Genomic DNA, 25018 nt, shown 5'->3' with positions numbered 1-25018 from the left:
TCAATATAATTTACAGAAATAAAAAATTTATCAATGGTAAATGTTTAAATAACTAAAAATAGTTTTATAATCATTTTTAATATTAAAGTTTAATGTTTTATTGAAAATGATTTCATCTAATGACGTATATCATCAGTTCAAAAATTTCGAACCACGTTTAATCTAATTCAGATAGAAAAAAGAAAAAACGAAAAATACTGTAATTTAATATTTCTATTTTTTTAATAGGAATAGTTTATATAGTTTGTAATAATTTAATAGGAATAATAGTTTAAAAAAATTCAAAACTCTCGCGATACCTTAAAAATTAATTTACACTTGAAGGAATAGAAACAAATTTAGAAAATTTTAATATTTTTTCACTCCTAATATATACTTACATTTGAATATATATATTTTAAATTTATTTATATCTATTCGTATATTCATTCTTACATTTTCCATTATAAAAACGTATCCTTCTCATCGAGTAAATGATTCCAATCCCCTGCAACAACGTAATCTCTCTTTTGCATATTCAGGTTATACAAAATATCGATTTCTCGCGTTGCATCCGACTATTTACTCGATTATCGAGTTTCAAGAAATGAAAATATGGCATCTCATTACGGTCGTCAATGCGGCAAAGTCGATATCTGTCGAACCTCGAAATGTTCGTTATCCAACCGTCTCATTAATACTTCGCGAGCCGTGAAGAGAAGTTATTCTTAAGTGGAGCAAGGGAATCAAGATCAGACCGAGCACATAGCAACCTGTCTGGAATTGTCGGGACGAAGTAGGTAGCTGATCGCAAATAAGACGATAATAGGGGCCGAGTGGAGGAACGAGTGGCTTCTTCGATCTTAGGTGTGTTTTCTTCGATAATGGAAATTGAAATCTCGACCACTTCATCGAGATCCAAACGAAAGATACAGTTTTTTCTTTCTTTTTTTTTTTTTTTAGAAATCGTTTCGAGATGTTCTTTCATCTTTTTTTTTTTCTCTCTCTTGCGAAGGAAGCATCAAGAGTCGGAAGTTTCTTCATAATTTTATAAGTTTACGTACATTTCTTATTGATGAGAGGGAGAAATAATTTCTGTTGAGAATTTTTATTTCTTGATTTGTGAGAGAAAGAGAGAAATTTTATAACGATTAATTCAGAAAGTAATTGACAAATTATCGTTCGGTTATTGAATTTTTTGATTGACTTTTATTGGCTTCTTTAACGTAATAGTTTTATTACATTCTTGTTGTTAATTAAAATTTCTATGATAACTGGGTATCGATTAAAATTTGATGAAATGAAATTAAGAAAAATATTGGAATTCAATTTTGAAGATTTTTATTCTCCTCCAGAGATGGAGAATTTAATAAAACAAGGATACATCGTAATTTTTATTAATATTCTAAATTAATTTATAATTCATATTATTTGGGAATTATATACGATGTTATAAAATGATTCTCGATTTAATAATTTCGATAAATTTATATTTCTTTTAAAAAATAACCATTTCGTTTCATACGGTATACGTAATAATTAAAAAAGTATTAAACTCCTCTCAAACTGATGGAGCGATTACATTTAACAATTTTAATTCTGATAAAATACACATTTTGCCTGGGAATGCAACTTGTGCCGTATACATTAATATGTTTGTTGTCAGTAAAAAAAATTAAAAAATATAGAAATAATATGAAAGTTTGGAAAAATTGATAAGCAAGAGATCGATGCTAATATTTATTACGTTTAAATATATTCGGCATATTTTTTAAAGTTATTTACATATTTTTTATTATATTAGCATCGATTTAAAATATTTTTTTATTTCGATATTAACTTTAGTTATTTAATTTTTTTATTTTCTATAGATAACTTATAACTATTAGGAAGATCGATAAATTGATTCTGGCTAACAGATAATAAGGAGTAAAAAAAATACAAATAAAAAAAAAAAACATTAATTTAAAACGTTCAAAGCTCGAAAACTATGCAGTTATTCGTATTTAATTTTAATTTTTATTTATTTCAATTTTTTATTTTTGTCTTTTAATATCTTTTAATCTTCTTTTAATTTTTTCGATTCAATTTTTCATATTTTATCTTTAACCAATCAATTATCCATCTTAATTTTCATTTCATTTGTATTTTCTATTTTTATCTATTCTAAACTCTCTTTTTTAATTTATTTTCAATTATTAATTTCTCAATTCGTTTCGATCATTACCCATTTTATTTCTCATTTTTTACTTTTATTTCTACATTTCCATTCGTGTCTACCTCAACCCTCTCCTTCATTTAATTTCAATTTTTCTCTTTTATATCATTTCATTCCACTTCTAATTTTCATTTTTATTTTTATATCTTTTAAATCACACCACACTATATTTCTCATGACGTGAAAATTTCAAATTTTTATGCTGATATCGTTTCACGCGTAATTCTAAAAGGGTTAAACTAACCAAGATAAACGAAACATCCTGTTCTGCTCGTCTTAGGGATGATTAACACGTCCAATCTATTGACAGTGACAAGAAAGAACTATTTATTAGTTCTCGTCTCACGAGTGTATTATCAATCCTCTTTGGTGTATCGCTTCTTTTATTAATGGCGTTGTCACTGTGCCGGATAAGACGAAAAAGTCATTTGAACAATTGAAAACGGCAATATCTATCGTTAATCTTTCCAATATTATGTTTGTCAGTATAAATATCGAGGATTGGATCTTGAAGAAATTGAACGATTGGAAACATTTTATGTGGATATTGATTATTGACACGAATCGCAGTTAAAATATGCCATAACGATCAATAATGGTCAATAATACGTTAATAATACGTTAATAAAGGGATGCAATAGGAAACGAATAAAAGAATAGACTTTAAAATTTTCGATTCAATCGTTTTTCCTTTGCCTATTATATTATTATTTAAACGAATTTTCTTTTTCATTTTGAAAATTGTTGTTGTTCCTTATTTAATATTATTATCATACGAGTGAAAAGTTACAAGTAATGAGAGTAATAAGACAAATAAATTTTGCAAATCAACGATATCCTATCTCACATAAATTTGTAAAATTGCAAACTTGTAACTTGGCAACTCACTCTAATAATACTAATAAATTATAAGAATGCCCAGATTTCTATGTTATTCGTTACATATGAATATATAAATGGTTCGATTTATCCCCGGGTCGAGTAAGCAGATCGAATCCTGTCAGGATTTGTCTGCGAGGATACGGTAGGGTGACAAAACTGTTCATGCAAACAAGCTTTCGATGGATTCGTGCGTTGCAAGAAAAGCAGATGAGCTGTACTATCCTTCTTTCGATCCGTTCAGGCGTGAAATATGTTTCTCGAGGAAAATTCTTTGCTTTTAACGCTATGCTTCGTCTTTCGCGTGTTTTTTTTCCAGTTTTTCTAAATTTTTTTTTCCTTTCGAATTTTTTCTCATTGAAATATTTGTTTCATTTAAATATTAACATTTTAAATTTTTCGAATATTTTAGGGATCGGTTGTTGTTCAATCACTCAAACGATGGTGGATCTTTTCTTTCTTAAAAATTGGTTATTTTATAAAAAAATAGGACGGACAAATAAAAAGACGATTATTTTGCATCAATTAGTTTTCAAATACATTTATCGTGTAAAAACAAATATGTAAATTAGGATAGAGAATTCATTTTTAATCTCTTCGAACATCGCATATTCGATTTTATTATCCATCTCGTCCAGCTCTTTAGAATTGAAATGAGAAATTGGGTCGATAAACTACTTTACCTCGGAAAGCTCTATTTAATTCTCTCTGAAATAATGGAAATAGATCGTTCAACTTAATAGGTATTACTTCGATTAAGAGAAAACATTTCACGATATTTATTTTAATAAATATTACTAAGTAATGAATTTAATATTTGATGTACATGTAATTTAGATAAAGTATGAAGTTGATCTGTGGATATTAATAGTTTTTGCAACTCATTACGATGTATTTGTTATGAATTAATTAATTAATTATATTACGTCTGAGCGACAAAACGTTTAGATGCGACAGATGGAGTTTGTGTGTAACTTGCAATTAAAGATGAAGTTCGAAGAGAAGTTATGGATATATATGTAGAATATATATAGTATAGTATTTCATCTTATGTTAGCGCAGTTGTGGCAAATGCGGTTTTGGGCTCGAGCATTTCCTTGAACCTATTGTCACCTATTCTAAATTTATTTCGATAAAGAAAGAACGAATAATTTGATTGAAAATGTGTATAGAATCGAAATTTATGATTCATATAAGAAAATTAAATTTTTATTACAAAAAAGATGTTATATCAAAACTTTTGTACGGAAATGTATACGTAAATATAAAATATTTGTTTTTGTAAAAATGCAATATAAAAAATTATAATATCTGGAAGAATCGCGATAAAATATTTTGTGTATTATAAATTATATCCACAATGACTATTATTTCATTATTAAAATAAAATAAAAAAATGCTTGGTGAAATGAAATTAAGCTGTAGATATTAAAGAAACTTCAAAATTCATTGAGTTCAATTTAAAACTTTTAGAGTATCTTTAGTGGAATAACTTACCGCAATGTCCTCATAAAAATTCTCGGAAATCCTTTAAGACGTCAGTGAACTGTTAAAACAGTTGTAACATATTTACAAGATTGAACTCGATAAAGTGGAATGAATGGCGATGTTGTTAATGCTGTCATTATATGTCGAACAAATGCTTGACTTACAAAAGCGTATTTCCAGAATCGTAAAAAATTTTTGACACGAATGACGTGAACCGTTCATTAATGGATTTAAAGGAAATTGTGTAAATGTAAATGATAGGTCATTTACTCTAATTATAAGTCAATCGAAACTTGATTAAAAAGAAATTTGTTATTTTTAAAATCGATTGAACGTGAAGTAAAATCGATGGATGAAAAGTGATATGACGAAATGTTTAACTTGCGAAAAGTTTATAAGTTTCTATTAAAATTAAACTTTAATAGAAAAATCTCGATACACAGGATGGATTATTTGTGATCAATCATTAAATGGATCGATTGGCATTCTTTTTATAATTGATGACAATTTCGAAGAATCTTCAAGATATTGTAATATTCCATTTTTTTTTAATATCTTTTTTTTTCTTTATTAATTTTCGATTCTCTCCTTTGAAAAATTGATAATAACATTTCCTAGATATATACATTTTATATATCGTTGCTCGAATAATATGTTTTAATTTTTAATAATTGGCTTTTACGTTTAATTTAAGAAAAGAGAGGTTTGTACACGCATAAATTTGGAATTTGTTAGTTTTAACATAAGAATTCCTTTCATTTCGTACGTTCAATGATAAAATAAAAGATAGTTCTAATAAATCAAAGGTACTTCACATCGGTAAATAACGTTTCACCGAGAATAGAGGATCTGAATTGATGATGAAGGTATCTTTTCTCGACGAGATTCCCCTCATTGTGGTTTCTTCGTTGTCTTTCAATGTGAGAACTGTTAGCAGTCGAAACCTTGCAAAATTAGCAATGTAAATTCGATTTTCCTGACCTACAAGGACGAATTCTGCTTTGAACAGGGTATTGTTCATATACTCTTTTGACAGACCCTTTGAAGAGTTCCTGTTTCTATACGGGATCGATATTACGAATGGAGAATAATAGGAAACGAGAGAACGATTCGAGTATCAAAGTTTTTTGTTACTATATTATCAAATGTACAAAATGTTATCCCGAGTTCGGATTTAATTATATTTCTTATTTTTATAAAAGAAATAACAGAATAACGTTCGTTTATTAAATTCTTGTTTTGATTTTGTAATTTTGTATCCTAAGTAAATTTAAAAATAAATCTTGGTTGGAAAAATATAGGAAAAGTACCATCGATGCAGTTTTGATATTCTATCTCTACTAATTCACTACTTAATTTCGTGGTGATATATGCAGCAAAAATTTTAGTAAGCCCCTTAATTTCCTCTTGATTAATATGTCAATGAGTATTGATCGTATTACAGCCGGCCTGTGCTTTTAATGTCTCGTGCTGATGTCGTTTTTGCGTCGGCCGAGCAATCAATAAACGCAAACAGTAGCACCATGCTAAACAATGGCTCTGTTTTCTGTGATTATACTTTCGATGTTGCTCTTACGTTTTATCACGATGAATTAAATTGCAATTTTATGTTTTTCTACATCTTATCAATCTTATTATATATCGCTCGAAAATATGCACATTTGATAAGTATCAAGATCAACATAGATAATAAAAATAAAATTAATTTGAAACTTTTAAATTAATTAGATTCCAAAATTATATAATATTTTCAAATTATATAATACGAATGATACGAAGAGAAAGAAATTGAACAATAAAAATTATATATAATTCTTTCTTTTTTTAATTGGGTTTTAAAGTTGCATCAACTTTAGTTTCATTTATTTCAGATTTAAAAATCGTTAAGACTCATTTTTAATTTTATTAATTATTAATAGAGGGACAAAAATATTATTAAAACGTAGAATACTTTTCGAGTTAAACTAGTTTCGACTAGATTCGTAATTAAATAATTCTTTTTAATCTAATACTCGGTAGCGTTTTGATCAAGTTTCTTCTTTATTATCAACCCGTGGAAAAAGTAATTGGGTGAAGTTTTCGCTTTGTGTACGCAATGGAAAACCTTGTTTCCAGCTGTATACTCGGTGAGTTTCGGTTTGCCGCCTTAAACCACGAGTGACTTGACGCGAACTCTGTTAATTTTCACGGCACACTGTAAACTGAATAGCCACAATGAAATTCTAACTCCCCCGTTTGTCCCAACATCTTTCTACGCCGCATGTAATTAGTTTTGCTGTTACCGTGTTCGTTGATTTATGAATTAACATTTGTTCAAAATTTGTTACGCGAATAATTCATTTCCTCGCCGCATCTTATAACATTTCCTATTGAATTTACATTTTATAATGATAAAATATGTGATGATTCTGAAAGAGAGAAAGAGAGTGAAAGAGAAGAATTTGATCGATTGAAAATCATTTTGATTTTCTTGATTTTTATTGTAACCATTTATTATTTGCAATCAAACTTTATCAGTCAGAAAATAACTATTTCAATCATCATAGCGAATGTCTTTCTTTTATTTTTTTCAGTGCATATATATTTAGAGAGAGAGCGTTAAATTTAATTTTTTATAATGAGCTAATCTATCATCACTTATTCGATCCGTAGAATACATCTTATTAAGATACATGTAATTTTCGATAGTCTTTTCATTCGATAATGTTCATACTTATTACACAGGGGGACATTGTCAGATTATGATGATATCAGCTGTTCAAAGATTTGTATAATTTCAAGGAATATTCGAGAACTTAATAAGCTTAGTGGATATGTAAGTTTGAATAGCATTCAGATGCCGGTGTTGAATAAATTTGGAATTGTATTCCTAGAGAATTTGATCTTGCTTGAAATTCTACATATTCTCTTGAATATCGTTGAATGTTGATAAATGTCGTGAAACTTATCAAAATCTTCTGTTATTCGTGATATTATACACGATTTACTGTATTATAGTAGAGTGATATTGTTGATGGGAGTTTGTCAAATTCTCTAAAGCTTTTGAAATTCTGTGTACTTTAGAAAGTCGGTAAGGCATTTTGAGCTCGCGATACTCGGCGAACTCTTGACGGATATCTGAAACTATTATTCTTCAGTATATCGCATAAATCTTTTAAATCTTTTCGAATTCTCCCGAGCATTGATTCGTAATTTTCGCAAATGTTTGTGAATCTTTTTATATAATCGCTATAGTATATTTCCATGATTAAATTGGAAATATAATAAAAATAATTAAATTAGGAAAAACTAAATTAACATTTCACATATTAATAAAAAAGTTATATATAAAAAAACTTAAATTTGCAACTGATGAAATTTTTTATCAAAATTTATTACTTATTATTAATAATTTACGTAATTAAAACAGTTCAAACGAAGATTAACAATTCAGAAATAAAAATCCCAATATTCTTAAACTATTAAATATCCCTAGATACATTATATAACCAATTTTTATTAATTCCATTGAATTTTTAGCGTGACAGTATCGAGTAACGAAATAAAAATGAAACCAATTCCTCTTTAAAGACAAAACACTTCGATCCCGATAATCAATTTATCTCTTCGATGTTATCCACCTCGACGATCTAATTGCCCCCGTATACTACAATTCCACCATGTTTCCATTCCCCCGTAAAGATCCGGCGCATTAATTTCGTTCGTCCACGGCTCGTACATTCGCATTAATCTTGGCAAGGAAATCAACTTGATTAATCGATTGTTCCTATCGTTTCCGCATCTCATTAGGCAACCACTCACGAAGACATCAATCGGATATCGGCAGATGGACCATTCGTCCGTCCCCATTTTTCCCCTATCGATCGTTGATTCTCGCGAGTATACATCGACGAAAGCCCTGCCGGCTATTCGATTACCATCCTTTCTTACCGAATGAGAAATATTTTCTCTCTCTTTTTCTCTCTCCCCTTCTTTTTCTCTGTTTCTTTCTCCTTTCTCTCTCTCTCTCTCTCTCTCTCTCTCTGGCCTCTCGAAATGAAATTTTCTTCTTTCTCCCTCGAAGCGACATGGCGCAATAGCTGGTGAAAATCGTAGCTCTCGTGGTGGTGAGGTCGAGCTAAGATCCGATAAAGGGTATGAAGGAGGCTTTAGGAACACAGTGTCGGTAGGAAAAGCTCATTGATGAAAAAATTCCATTACATCGTCTGGCTTCAATAGTTGTAACACGAAGGAAAGATAAATTTCCGCGTTAGGCCGTGGTTTGGCGCATGCGACAAACCGTGTAGAAACAATTTTGCGGGAAGATTGTTTCCTTCTGCTCGACCGAAAACGCGAACGAGGCTATTCTTCTTTAATAATGTTTTCTCGGGTTTATATTGTCAATTTCGAGAACACACGGCTTGCACACAGCATATGGATACTCGTCGCTCGTCTAATCGTTGCGCACGATTTGTGTCCACGTGAATTTGTCTTTTGGAAAGAGGGATCGTTTCGGGGAAAGTCTTGTTTCCCGATAGAGGAAAAATTGATGAGCACGTAGATTGATATTACGATTGCCGAGGTTTGGAAAAATGGTTTGGCAAAATAGGGGGAGGAGATTGAATGGAATAGGGATTTATAGGGTTCATTTATAGGCAAGAGAAATGAATGGTATCATTGCAGATATTTAAAAGTTCGATGAGGAAATATAACGTTAGGATATCGATGGTTTTAGTTAATTGAAGATTATTCTTTGATTGAAATTAATATCGATGCAATAATATTAATGTTGCTTTGTTAGATGAGATAAATGAGTAGCAAAATATTTATAATTAATATTATTTAATATTTATTTACCTCTAATATCAGGATTTAGTATAAATATTTAAAAAATTATGTGATATTGTGTATTGAAATGGATATTAAATTACAAGGATTAATTAATCGTACGAAAAATAAAAAAGAAATGCAAATATTTTTACAGATCGAACCTCTCAATTACTGTTTTTGTTACTTTATTATTGACCATGATTATCAAATAAATTGATTCCTCGCATTCTTCGTATTCATCTAAATAAATTATATTTGGCACGTGATAAAAGGCAGGACAAGATTAATCTTGAAATCAAGAGAAGAGTGGATAGATAGTGGATCGAAGGCACGAGCCTTCGTACTATGAATGTAATCGTGTAGTAGCGTGCCATATAAAAGAATCAAAAGTTTTTTTTATCGATCTGTAGATTTTTGGCGTGACACGTAGCGCTTATATATAGAGAACGATACCGAGAACTAGACGATAAAATCGAACACGTGCCATTCGTGAGATACTCGGTCAATAGTAGATACTTTAAAAGCATTCGGTACTGTTTCGGCCATGTCTAGTGTTCATCTAGTGTTTATATTCAATCCTTTGTACGATGAATTTTATCGATATTATAAATATACCTGTGCGCGCAATTAATTGAAAATCATAAAATATCACAGTATCATAGAAATGAGTGACGTTTTAATTGAAAGTTTCATAATGGAGATCGGCAATAAATCATGGTAATTTCCTTTAATTAAAGGAAACTACACAGTAACTTCGGAAAAAGGGGAGTGATTTACTTTATTCACGAACGGTTCATTGGCGTAACTTCCAACGGAAGAATAAAAAGTTAGCAGAGAAAGAAATAGAGGGTTCAAAGGGAACGATCTAAAGTCAGTAAGTTAGTAAGAAAATTTCAACGGAATCTTCTCACTTAATACTTTCGTTCTTTCTCTGTGATCTTTGGATTCCTCGTTATTCCATAGAAACATCTTCTTTTACGCGACGAGTAATGTTAGACGGAAATAAAATTCTAAAATTAAATATAAGCAAATATAAGCGTTGCTATTAAGATATTTTTCTTTTCCTCGTATTTATCAATAGTTTGCAATAGAATCAATAACCTGTTGACAAATCAGTTTTTAATTTTTTTCTATCGTTAATTATATAGTCTCTATATTTTAACATTCCATTCCGAAATTTTCCATAATTCAATAAATCCAAATTTCTAAGAAAATTATTTCCTCTAAAATCTTATCTATCTTCTTCATTGTTATGTGTGCATATATACATATCATATTGCAATTTAATCGTGCTTCTTCTATTTTTACGGAATGGAATATCCCCGTTACATAAAAGTTACTTGACCCTAATTTTCCTAGACGATTATTACATGGATTTTCTTAGAAAAAAGTTAAATTAATTTCTTTCGTTGCATGCTGGGGGATTAATTGGAATGGCCCATGGCCATTCACAAACTAAAACTTCTTTCCGGTGGATTTCACTCTGTATGTGTCTCAGATACAGCTTAAAAGTAGCCTCGAGCGGATCACGATTGACGACCGGAAACGAGAAATCGTGGTGTAGGGGGAAGAATGGGGAGAAGGGAGTGCTAATTGTCCGACAAATCGTCGTCGGATCTTCGCGCCGCACATTTTTTACATACAAATCGTCGTTATCCAATAAATCGACAATTCTTGATAACCTTTATTGATATTATGTGTTAAAAAATTCTATTCTATATTCTAATTCATATATCCTATTTGTGTAAAATAACGGCAGATTCTTTGTAAGCATCAACATTTCGTTTTTAATATCACTTCAAAGGGATAAAGTAATTTTAGGTAATTAGACGTGTATAAATTAATTTACTGTTTTTCAATTTTTAACAAATAAGATTTACGTTCGAATATTTTTTTCCCCTAAAACAAACATTTATCTATTACATTAGCGTTGAAAGAACGCTTAAAGTGAAATTTTAATGCAAATACCAATAACACCTTGCTTCTTCATGAAAAGGAAAAAAATAAAAAATAATAAAAAATTTAGTAGTACGTATTATAATTTACTGTAAAAATTGTTTAGATTGGTTCGGAAAAGAGCAACGAGTCATAAAATTACAGAGATTCTTTTCTCTTACCAGCATATGATTCTTATTTAAAATAAAAGAAAACAATCAAATTAATTCGTGCAAAGATGAAAACGCGCGTTGACTCAGTCTCGACTTTAATAGGGAGATAAGATATCGATTTTCTCGTTTCGTATCTTCTTTAATACAATCGTCTCGAATTGTTGATAATTTTCAATTATGCTAATTTCGAAAGAAAAACCCATCGATCCGGAACGATTCCATTTTCCGTTGTATTCTGCAACAAACGCTCAAGACTTTGTCCTCGTCCGCGAGGAACGAAACGGCAAAAGACGGCGAAACAAAGGACGGTTTTCAGATGGAAACGATTAAAACAGAGCAACAAAGCTACGCCGACGGCGATTGAGAGTAATTCGTTCGTTTCTCGATTGTAAGCGGTCACGCCAGGCCGACGAATCCATTGTGAAAGTTTAATTAAAAGCCTGGCATACGGTTTTAGTAAAGGGTGTCGCCCTTCGACAAGCCCGATTCTTCGTGCGTGTGCGCGACGTACGAGGCTTTTTGCAATTCGAAGCCACGAATCGACATCGTTGAATGGTTTTCGAGGAACTTTCGATGTTGGAGAAACGAGTCCCTCGAGTAACGAGATTCGAAGTTTTGGGACAGTAGTTAAATAATATGCAATGGCAGGAATTATTGGTCGATGAGGGATGTTTTGCAAGATGCTTTTAATCGCTACGATTACGAGATTGATATTGAAGTCTTGAAACGTATGTTAAGAAAGGGAGAATAATTGAAAGATATTAAAATATATTCAAGCGTTATATAACATTTCGAAAATATAATTCTGAAGGTATATATAATATAATTCGATGTTTTTAGATTTCTTTCTCATTTTTCATTGAAATTTTGTCGCATTCGTATTTATATAATTGATAAATTTATAGAATGTAATCGTATAGAAGAGAATGTTTTGACGAATAATATAATATTATCGTGATTCATTGATAAAATTTTAATTTTTTTTTAATACGCTTAGAAAATTTCGAACAAATTTCCAAGAAACATTATGGAAAGATACTTTATATATATAAAAAAGAAATTCAACAAATATACTCTAATGATATCAAAATTCATTGTTCAAAATTCATTATTCAAAGTACAATATGACAATTAGCCATCCACGTCATTCTCAAAAGCATAATCAGAACCATTAATTCTTCGTGCAAAGATTAAAAAAAAAGAGAAAAGAATTCATTATCCAAAAATCACTTCCAAAGGAAAGGCTACAGAAAATTAATTACAGAACGTTCGCGCTCGGTTTAAGATCAAAAGCGAGCTCTTAAATAAAAAACGAAACTTCTACAAGCACGAACTTTATGCAGACATACTCTTTGACCGCCTTATACGCGGAAGCAATATCAGAAAAGTCTTTTCGTTTTAACGTACAAACGCGACACGGTTCAAGTTATATTCGATGGACTGTAAATGCGTTATATCCTGACATATGAACATATTAATCCTTTGTAATATCGTATTCTTTTTATACCGTAGAATCCATTTTATCTCCTTTCAATTTTTTCTGATGGTTTAAATATTTCAAAATTTGTACGAAAACTTGAATTATAAAATTAAATTAATTGCTTTTGACTTTTAGAGGTTTTAAACGTTTGTATTTTTTTTTTTTTTTACAGTTTTTTATCACATAGATTCGTTTTTTTTTATAAGATTAATTGGTTAAGAAATATGCTTCATTATTCAAAAGAATTCAAGTAATGCCAGATTTACGTCTTAATTTAATCTTAAAATATTTTCTTTGATCTTTTGAGTTTCTTCTACAATATCCTGAAACTATGTACTTTTAATTAAGCGGATTTTTGTAATAATTAGTTCAAATAAAATATCCCATATTTCAGATATAAGATATTAAAATATAGCAAATAACCCGACAATCCTCGATCTTCTGAGATTATATTTGAGATTGAAGTTTATTACAAATGGGACCTAGCTTTATTGAATCTCGACCATGGTACGTGCTATGAATAAGACTTCATGTTATAAGGTAAAGAGATAAGATAAAGATAAAGATAGAAGAAGTTGTGTTGAATTCTCTAGAATAGTTTTTAGAATAGAATAATAAACGTAATAAAGAAATATTTTATTTTATTGTTAGTGTAATTTAATTTTTGAAAAATTATTATTAAAAATCGTTAGCAACTATTCTGAAAAAAATAATACATATAGTTCTTCTTTCTACAACTGCTTTTATCTTTATTTTAGTAGAGATACAAATATAAATTTTCAATAATTAATTAATATTATTATTAAAATGAATATTCTCATTAATCATTCCAACGTTAAATTTCATCTATTCTCATTCATTTATCCATTTATATTACCATTTATCAAAATTTTCACAACTCCCCCAATACTCTCTTGTTAAAATATTTAAAATATTTCCACTAATCACTCTAAATTCCACCTCTTTAAACATCCTTCATTTCCATAGATCCTATCGTCCCATTGCCAAATTGTAAATTCATTCTCACTTTATCAAACTCAAGATAAAAGGAACAAGATCGATCGAAGAAGATTCCCCTCTGCTCTTTCGTGCATTCGCCAATCTTTCCACCATTCTCAAGCGCGTCATCGTAAAACCGGAAATGATTAAAGGAAGCCACGAAGGAGGAACATCACCAAGCGTCACATCGGGTCTGGCATAATTGTTCCCGAATTCTGCGGAGAACTCCGTGGAAAGTTCGTGGTTTCAATCGACCGATGAAACTCGCCGGTGGTGCAAACATTCCATAAAATCTGGAACTGGATCGCAGCTGCGTACGAATGCGTTCGTGTAGAATCGATTCCTTCTCGCTTCACTCGTGGCGCGAAAGTATCTCGATTACTGTGTTTGCTTAACGAACTCGGGTTCTTAAATCGAGTAAACGAGTGGCAAGTGTTGCAGAGGAATAAGGAAAGTCTATACTTTTCGACGAATGGATGATTGGAAAACGGTTCCAGAGACGTTTGCTCTTCCTTGGCGAATCCGCCGCGAAATTAAATAGGGGATGCGTTTCCCCTTTTTCCCGTGTGAAAATCAGAGGATAGAGGGAAGGGAGGATTTTTATTGTCGGGCACGTTGATAAGTTTCTTTGCGAATTGCCACTTTTTCTTTTTCCTTGCGTAAATGGTTCGAAGGTTTTAGGAGAATGAATTTTGGCTGTCGAATCGTGGAAGAATAATTATTTTTGGAAATTATTGTTTCCTCATTTGGTTATCTATTTTTATAATTATCTTTTTTTCAATTGTAATGAGTAATTTTTCAATAGTGGTTAAAATTATGCGATTAGTTTTTAAAACAGCAAAGAAGGCTGTTTGTTTTTAGATTTTGCAAAGGATAGTTTTTGTAAAATTAATTTTTAAGTCAATTTAATTTTTTTCATTGTATATTCTTTTCTTAATCTTGTTATAACTTTCTGGTGTTTTAATATTAATTTTAACATAAAATTAATAAATACCTTCTTTCATCTGCAACAATTTTCACATTGCTTTATGCAAGCAACGTTGCATCTCGCTTAATTATCCGATCTCTCGTTTCTTTATAATTTTCATCATGCCTGTGATGTTCAATTCCATTCCAAAATTCAAAGCTGCCGTTTTTTCATCGAATATTAAACATTTTTTTCATTTTCAAGAAAATGAAAATTGCCCGAATATTTCTCACGAACATTTAGAAAGCATTTTAATATTTAAACACGAACCATCTCGAATTTTTTAAATTCCCCGATTTTTATCAAAATTCCTTAATCTTTATATATTTTTCTTTACTTTCTTCTTCTTGCATAGCAATTTCATTTACACGTTCTTGTTGCCAAACATTTTTGCGGAACCCTTAACGCCCTTAACGCAAAAATTGGTTCATTATATCTTTCAGCCCTTTCAACTAGGTAACATCCGAAAAATAGGAGAAAATAAATTGTCAGTCGAGCTTCAAAGCCGCTACAATAACCTGCCCCGGTTAAAAAAAAAAAAAAAAAAAAGAAAAAAAAGGGTTAAAACGCAACCCAGACGAAGTTAAATCTCTCCTGTGAGGGCATTTACCGGGTTCTCGACCTGTCGTTCGAGTTTTTTCATCGGCGAGGTGTCGGTGTATTTCAACGACATCAAGTTTCGCCTTGTGCGTGCACCAACGAAGAATAATTTCGGTGTTCACGGGTTTCTCGGGTATATACGCTGGCGCAACGTCTTAATTACCCGCTCAGGTAAGCTGGGAAAAAGAAAGGAAAAATAAGGGTGAGGAAGGCGGGGTTGGAAGACTTGCCTCGGCATTTTCAGGAGCTTTAAGGACTCTGAACTCTCGCTTCTAAGTAAAGTATGGAACTATACGTTTCTTTGCCTAGTTCGCAATTCTCCAGACTAATCTACAACTTTAAAGGCAAATGAGAAAAAGAGGGAAAGATAAGTTGAAAAGATATCCTGGCTTTCCTCCCATTTTTATCGTGGACATTATTTAATTGAGTTTGAAAACCAATCGAATGCTGATATTATGGTTAATTACGGTATTTTATTATAAATAATACGTGCGAATTTGTTACGATATGTAAACAACGAAATTTATTTATTGAACGAAAATATTTCATTTTGAAATTTGCAAATGAGTATCAATAGAGTAACTTTTTATTGATAAATATATTTGATTCGAACATTATGAATCAGTTATCACTTTTAAAATTGCGAAACGAGTTTCCTCTGTCTTTTCGTCGCCCCTCATAGTTTGATTTCTATTAAAAGTAATTTTAGAAATATTTTGATAAGCAAAGAGGATTTTAATTTATAATTATTTATATTTTTTAATTCAATTAAATAAGGAAAAGTTATAGTGACAATGAATTCGAAAATGAATGATTTATGGGGAAAAATTACCAGCGGAGAATATTCCGATGATAAATAGAAGAAGATCGATCATTTTACCTCCATCAATTCAATTATGGTGTATATTGTGATATAATGATATTTATTACATTAAACGCAGCAAATTCTATATCACGTTGATCCATGTTATAAAATTAAATTAATATCTCGATCAAATTATCTAAAAGTATATGTACATCTAAATTTTAATACCTTTTACAAATATTCTCCAATAAAGAGGTCGTAATATTTACTCTGGGATATTTTCCATACAAGAGGAAAGATTAAATTACAAAATTCAAGTTAAAATAATTCACTTTTAAATAATCCTTATTAAATTTATTTGTAAAAGATGAAACGTGTTATACTTCTTTAAATGGCAATATTCACATATTTGATATATTTTATATAAAATTATATTATTTTATTCTATAACTTAATGATGGGATAGAATAAAATAATATGAAATAAAATATAAAATCAAAAAAATTATTATGATCAATTACGAAATTATAGGTGGTCAGATATTTCTGTGATCAATATGTTATACCTTCAAAATCAAATTTTTTCCTTTTTCAAATTGAAACAGTATTCGATCAAAAAAATTGAAAAACAGAGAAAAGTGAAATATCTGTGTTCAAAGGGAACGATATCGCGTTACAAAAATATTTCATTCGTAGATGTGAAAGAATTAAATTGAAAAGATATAATATCATTTAGAAATCTCTATGTAAAAGAATTTTACGATTCGAAAAGAAAGAAAATTCAAGATTCAAATATATTTTTTAAAATTTCTTTCATCGTATTGCATACGAGGATTAACTCCTACGTGCAAAATACAGAGAAGAAGAAACAAACGTTTCGTCATTCCATCGAGGCGGATTTACTTAATACAATGTCTGAACTCGGGTGTGAAAATCGCGGTCGTCAAGAAGTTGACCTGATACTTGTATATAAATGCCGCTTTGTCAATGGAGTTTTATATAAACTGATGATCTCAGACAAATTTCTCGATGTGTTACAGGGCGTGACACGTTTCAATTTCTTTCACAATGTTTCTTTGGATTTCTGTTGTTCGCACGTATATTCCGCGGAGGAAACAATTTTCAAGCAAAGTATTTTTAAATGTGTAAATTTTTATCCAAGAAAATATTTAAACATGATTGCTCGTATCGAATCATTTATATATAGATTATGAATATATAAAGAATTTCTGGTTAAAAATAATATTAATAACCGATTTCAATAATTGAGAAACTTATTTTTATCGAAAGAGGAAATTTTGTTACATTTTTATATTTCATCTTTCAATTATTTATTCCATTTGATAAATGTTTTATAATTTCGTATATCGGTTATATTATTCTAAATTATATTTTTAATTTTTTAATATTTTAATTTAATCACTATTAATAGTCATTTTATCTTTATGACACCATTAGTAATTTTGGTATTCGATACTAGTGATCCCTAGGATGCTAAACTACTAAAAATCTCTAGAATACTAACTATATTTATAATTCAATCATTTAGGTAGGAACAAAATTCTTTATTTAATCTCAATAACTGAAAATGATCAAGAAATGAATTGAAATAATTGATTTTCATAAATAATTATAATGGAATTATCCAGAAAACTGATGGAATCCATTAAAACGTTCGAAATATATTTTTTTCCTCTTTGCTTTCTTTTCTCTTTGTTCCCCGCACTTGTATAATGCATCCGCAGCAAATTTCTCATCGAGCTCCTAGATTTATCCACTTTTTGAGCTTGTTTCCCCGTGCACGAAGCCATATTCTCCGTTTCGAATCACATCGACGCCATTATATTTCCGTTTCACGTAGAATCGGTGGCGGGAATGGTACGCGATCTCCGTTAGAATGAGTTAGAGCCAAGGACTGACCTATCCCATGTTGAACGACCTCGACGAACTCTCGAAGGCCAATGCACCGTAATTCATAACTTTATCAGTTCCTGGTTATGTTGGTAAAGAGTGATGTGCCATCGAATCGTGATGTTCGATTCTGGTTTACCAATGATTTACCAAATTAATCCATTCGAGATGGATTTATATTTTTAACAAATGAATGCAATGAAAATAATAATTGTATCTTCTTAAATTTAAAAGAAAAAAAACAATAGATCAAGTGTAATTTTTAAATTGAAATTTCTCATTATTTTTTATACGTGTTATAATATTAATAGAGAAATTATATCTATATATGGTAGTCTTTATAACACATAATTATTTTGACAATGTATATTGATTTTTCCACTTGAAAGGATTAAACGATAACGAGAAAATTAAATTTCCGCTCTTTGCTTTAATATTGTTTGGGCTTGCATTGTTTACTTCATGCATTCATACTCATTCAATAGGAAAATGGAATATGGTGAGTTTGATTAATATTAAGAATGTAAATGATAAATTAATTAGATTATAAATTTTGCGAATTGATGGTTTTCGTTTAAAGATTTAGTCCAAGTGGTTCATTTAAAATATAAGAATTGTGAAAGGAAAATTATTATATTACATGTATAAAGTTAATATGATTTCATTTAATTTTTCTCTAATGAAACATATATATTTTTATCGGATTTAATATAAGTCGTTTTTAATGATAAAAATAAAATCCGACATATATTTTAAATCGCGCTACTCTTTTAATGGAGAATTAAATCAAACGTAAGAAATTAATTTTAAAAAGAACATTAGCAAATTAGTTCTACAATAATTTTTAGATAGAAATTATACGAGAATAAAATATTTTCTGCAGAAGAAATTAAATGGTATATCTTGTACATATAATTCGGATAAATTATTTTTTTTTTGTCGACAATGAAGAAAAAAACACATATGAGAGTCAATTATTATACAAGAGATGTGATTTATCATAATCGAACGATGCATCTTTTATTTTAACGAAGTATCACAGTTTTGGATCAATTAAAAATCGAACATCACATTTAATCCGGAAAGAAAAAGTATTTTTAGAGAAAATAAATACGTGAAAAAATAAACAAGGTAGAAAAATATCGAGAGAGGCATGCAAAAGGATAATAGTCGCTAGATTACGCCGATTTACCGGATTCCAAACGATGTTACTGTCGACGTTAATGCGATCGTTAAAAAAGATAAAAGTGCAAGTCTGTATTTTTTCTCGAATGGAACCACGTTTTGAACTCAATGGAAAATTCGATACGAGATATGTAGAGAGAAATACACCACGTGTACAAATGTACGTGCACGAGTTTATCAGAAAATATTGCACGAAATAAAAAGCAATATTAGAAAGCTTCGAAAATTGAGATTGCCCTTGTAAAAAAAAACAGTTGCCAGTAATTAAAGCAACGATGTAATAAAGGTAGTAGATAAAAACACAGAAAAAATGTGGCGAGAATTGAAAACTTCATCTTAATAATATAAAACGAAAATTCCACTGTTATATTAATTGAATAAACGAAGTTTCTCCAAATCTCGATATTACATTCAACAATCTCACATTATTAGACATACATACAATTACGAGATATGATTCCAATTTTATAAGAGCACAACTAAGATCATAGACTCATAGTTGGATGTGTCTAATGTGACCTTAACGCGAGACTAAACCTGACATGGCAGATACATTAGAACCATGCTTAACATGACCCAGGTTCAGTAGAACCTGATTGTAGAACATGACTATCGACCCGACGGATTATCCTCGTGAGGTCAATCATTAGGGACCTTATAGAACTTTGACAGTCGGGGCTTTGATCTTACAGACACGGTCTCGCGGTGGATGTCATCACTTTGGATACGATCTTTTGAATCCAGGATATATATATATATATATATACACGATAGATGTGATCTCATAGGACGGGATCATACCGGATGTGGTTATTTCTTTGAGTTTAAAACCAGGTCAAACACTACGCGACGAAAATATATTTTCTGGAAGGAAATAACTATGAGAAACGCATTTTTCCTTTTTTTTTTTTTTTTAATTAAAAATTATTTTATAATTCATTTCGAAAATTCGTTTAAATAACGTGTTTAATGGCTATCTAATCAATTATTCAATCTCAAAAATTAATGGGGAGAAATCTAATAATAAAAAAACAAATAAATAAATATAGAAATAGAAGTTTTAACATTATTATCAATTATATTATCAATTATAGAAATTCGAAAGGAGGATGTAAAAGTATTGGTAAAGATTAGAAGATGCCGAATGATTCCGGATAAATAAGATTTCACTACGGTTATTTATTTATCGTACATTTTTCCATCGTAAAAATCACTCGACACGTTATATCAAAAATCTTTCTTCCTTATTTTTTTTTTTTTTTTCATTATTCCTGCCAGCTCCTTTACAACTCTACGTTCGTAACTAAACAAGGGTTGCTCCTTCGTAAGCAAATCGGCGAAACCTTCGATCGACGATTTCCAACGGGTATCTGTACGCAGAACGACTATTGCCAGCCGCTGCCGCCGCCGCTTTGTTTCCTGGCTCCGCTTTAACCTTTCATTCCTCCCGTTCGACGCGATAAAAAGTTCAATATCGCTGTGAAAAGCTTGCTAGCCGAGGGGCGTGGGGAGGGAGAGGCATATGCAAGTACTTTTGCCGGTATTTCAAAGTGGCGAGGGCCCTATTGACTTCCGGTTGGAGTTGGAGCAGAAGGGAAAGCAGAGGTTCTAAGGCCTCTGGAATCTGAGAAAACTTTCCTCCTCGTCCAGGTGAAACTTACCGCCAGCCAGGAAATGGAAACTCTCGCGCCTCTGTTTCGTAGCGTCGTATGCTTCTCGTTTCCGTTTCTTTTCCTCCGTTTCCTCCCCTGTTATTTTCTTCCTCCTCCCTCCTTTTTTTTTTCTTATTCCTTTCATCCCTCGTTCGGATTTATCACGATGTCTCACGTATTCAACAGGGATTGAACGAGGATATTTTTGTTGCTTTTATAGGAAGCTGCCAAAACGCGGATCCGCGAGAACAGTTCGATAACAGGGATGACGCGAGGAAAATAGACGATCTGCGCGATGAACTGCAGGCTGACGATGCGGATCAGTCGTATGTGTAAGTACTTTATGCATATTTGATGCTGTCGAACGTGTCGGTTATCGAACAACTCTCGGTTCGAGAATAAAATAGAAGACGGTTAATCGGAGGTTGTCGAGTAACCGTTCGGATGTTGTTACAGCGAAATTTTGTTTTGAAACAAATTAGGATTGTTTCTTTAAGAAGGAAAATTGATATAAATATATTTTTTTAATTTTAATTAAAGATTCAGAATGTTATAACCTTCTTGAAAAATTTTTATAGAAATTTTTCGTGTAGAGATTTGTATCCAAAAATTTGAACGCCGGTTATTGATTTTGAAAATAGTTGTTCTATCTCCCTTTGGAATGTGTAACGCGTGTCTGTGACAACGGAGTTAATGAGCGAATTGGCTCGTTAATTACCAAGGTCGACCGTTATGTTTGTGGAGCAGTGTCAATTGTTTCAAGTGAGCCTAGTTTTGAATTAACCTTAAAAGAACGAGTTTGGATAATGTATTTCTGTCGATCAATTTTAAAGTTAAATTTAGAAAGGATAGATTTAGATTTTATATTCATTTTTTAAAGGTTTTTTTAGTATGGTACGGTGTTTATTTTCACGGTGTTTATGGGATTATATTCGAAGTTATTTATTAAAGAATCTTTTTATCGAGAAAGTTTGTGAATTAATGTAATTAATTTTTAACAATGCAGTGACGAATCAATTTCCATTCTCAAAGAACCAGCTCTGTGACCTTCGATTGTTACTTGGCGATAAATCAGACAGTTTGTCTTCGAATATATTATCAAGGCTGCACGTGGCGTAAAAATTGGACATCAAGCACGTTCTTTTTTTCATTCAAAATAATTTATAATGTTTCCAATCAATACTAATTGTTCAAATAATATATCGAGCAAATTAAATATCCGTTTGAAATTTACAACCATTGATATTAATATTCTACACATTATTTTTGATTTCCTTTCGGGCACAATCTCATTTTGATTGTATCAATCGATATTTAGATCGTTAAAAATTAATTTAACATTCTGTTCGATAAAATGCTAATTCTTAATTTTTTCATAATTTTAAATATTATACAAAATTTTAGTTCGAGTTATCGATCCAACTCGTATGTTTCTCTTGTTGTAAAATTATTGTATAACTCGAGGAAGAAAATAAAAAAAAGAGGATATTAGATGAAAATCAAAGATGGACGAGAATAAATTCTCCAATTCATCCTTTCTACTAAATTTTCTACCAAATAAATCTCCGCAAAACTACCCTCCAAATACCCTCACTTACCGATAACTCACCTAAATCAACGAAAAAAAAAGGAGGAAGAGAGAAGGAAAAAAAGAAAAAATAAGAAATAACAGAAGAAGTAAGAAGAAACGTACCTCACATTTCTTGTTTCCTCGGCAACAAGTTCACCGAGCGAATTTAATAAACTTGTGGATCGAATGGCCGAGTTGTAGCGGGCACCGAGGATCAAACGGTTGGACTTGTGAGAACCGATAATTACGGTGGGGTACGAAATAAGGGCGGTCGTATTACACACTAGAACTTTCTAATTGATACGTAACACAGTGGAACCGCATTCGTGGAAATCCTAATTTCACGGTGCACACTGGTCAACGTTCGTCTCAATTACACGGTAGCATGACTTATAATTATCAAAGTTAAAAGATCCTAGGAATGGTGGAATGCTGATACTCGTAGACCAGATCCACACGATGAAAAAAGAATTTAACTTTAACGTTTAAAATTATTGGAATGTTTAATAATTTGCGATAAATTTCATTTCGTTTGATATTGATCTTGTCGAAAAATTAATTGCGATCTTTAAATGGTAGATTCGTTTAATCCTTTGTTAATCTTATTTCGAGCTGGTTTCTATTCCATTTAATGGAAATATTTATTTTCAATATATATATTTGTGTAAGTTGTAATTCGATAAATTGAGTTATAATATTATAACTTAATAAAATATCATGTTACAATTAGTTTAATATAAAATGTTTGCATAGAAATATACAGATACATTATTGAAAATACAATTTATGTATACAATCATTTTAAAAATTATTTTATGACATGAACCAATTGATGTTCACGACCACTGCAAATGGTTAATGATTTAATGGAGAGCATTCGTGTGCAATGTATGATACATACGATTGTAATCCTGACGTGATGGATCATAAAAGTCGATGGCCAGGTTACTCGTGACTCACACTAATCACTATATACGTCGTTTAAATAAAAGTTACTTCGAATAATAATCGCATAACGATACGAATATGATTACAAAATAAAATTTTGTTCTCGAGGAAAATGTCGACGGTATATTAATAAATTTCTTAAAATTATTTAACCATCTTATTTAAAATCAAAACTCTTTGGAACTCTATATTAAATTATTCCAAAGAGAAGTGATTTTTAATGAAAAAAAAAAAAAAAAGAAAAAAATTCACTTTCGAGTAAATTCCACGTCACACTTTACCAGCGGATATCCGGCTCGATCCAAAGCCTAATTCCTTTCATTTACGTTTAAATAGCGATTTCCCCCGGAGAAAGGCGGATAATTTCTAATTGGATCACGACTATTAAGAATCCTTCAGGTTGATCCAACGATGCAAAACGTTCACGTGCTCTCGGAGGAAACTCGATGGAAAGTGTCCTCGAGAGGACGTAAATATTAAAGAGGTTGAAAACTTGAAAGAGATACGCGACGTTATGCATGTCAAACGGGGATGGACTAGCCAAGTACGCAGCCTTTTCATTTTGTCGAGATCAGGAGGGGGGAGAAGAGAGGGAGGGAGGGAGAGAGAGAGAGAGAGAGAGAGAAAGAAAAAAACGGCTGGTTATGTTGTCCATTAGCTGGGATGCGTCTCTCGAGGGTAAAAAGACGCTCGATGAGAACGGGAGCTCCCTCTCGTCTCGAAACGCGGCGGAGGTGTCGGAGACGGAAGTGGAAACAGCGCCTCGGGCAGACGGAAATAGGGACAAGGTCCTCGTTCCACCAGGAGGTGTTTCCAACTCATCGTTTCGGCCGGGTCTGAATGTCAGTGAGTAAAAATGTTTGCCTCACGAATCGGATTGTAAAAGTTCTCGTTACGATCGTGTAAATTTTGGAAAATTAAATTTCGTTTTTGTTGATTTCTCAAAGAGGAAATGGTTTATTTTTTTTTTATCTTCGATTAGAAGGAAAAGATTTTCTTACGCTTATTATCATGCCATTGCACTTTATCATTATACGATTTGCAGTTAGAATTTACTAATAAAAACTTTTTTTTAATAAATTATCATTTTTCATTCTTGATGAACAAGCAATGGATTTCAATCGTAGAAGATTAAAAATAATACAAATTTGATCGCGAGTATTAATTGTAATATTTATTTTTTAATCACGTGAATATCATATAATGAACATGTGAAATATTATTTGATTGCGAACTGGAATTGCTTCAGTTTATTGCATGCTAAACGATAGTGTTTACCTTGTGGCGTCTATTTCAAACAGGAAGAAATCATGTGTTAATCAGTGCGTGGCAAACGCATCATTGGCCGTGTTCAAAGTTATCGTGTGCACACATGTGAATAATACTTTCTATAATATTACAGTTTACATTGAAATTTATTG

General features: G+C 31.0%; 1 protein-coding gene across 5 annotated transcripts in view; it reads left to right on the top strand.

The window, feature by feature from the left end:
* LOC100872168 (uncharacterized) overlaps positions 1-25018 on the top strand; it is a 66762-nt gene that overhangs the window by 6533 nt on the left and 35211 nt on the right. For 4 of the 5 annotated variants that reach the window (XM_086907218.1, XM_086907216.1, XM_086907217.1 and 1 more), the window contains exons 2-3: positions 21300-21411; positions 24256-24443. In XM_086907218.1, coding sequence (XP_086763344.1) covers positions 21300-21411; positions 24256-24443 — 300 coding nt within the window. The remainder of the gene's footprint in view (positions 1-21299; positions 21412-24255; positions 24444-25018) is intronic. The other variant, XM_086907219.1, reaches the window with a different exon arrangement.

The sequence above is a fragment of the Apis florea genome, unplaced genomic scaffold (assembly GCF_048593485.1).
Source record: "Apis florea isolate Af1SG1 unplaced genomic scaffold, ASM4859348v1 contig_2835_pilon, whole genome shotgun sequence".
Lineage (NCBI taxonomy): Eukaryota > Metazoa > Arthropoda > Insecta > Hymenoptera > Apidae > Apis > Apis florea.
Note: the sequence above shows the minus strand (reverse complement) of the source record. Positions and strands in the feature narration are given on the sequence as shown.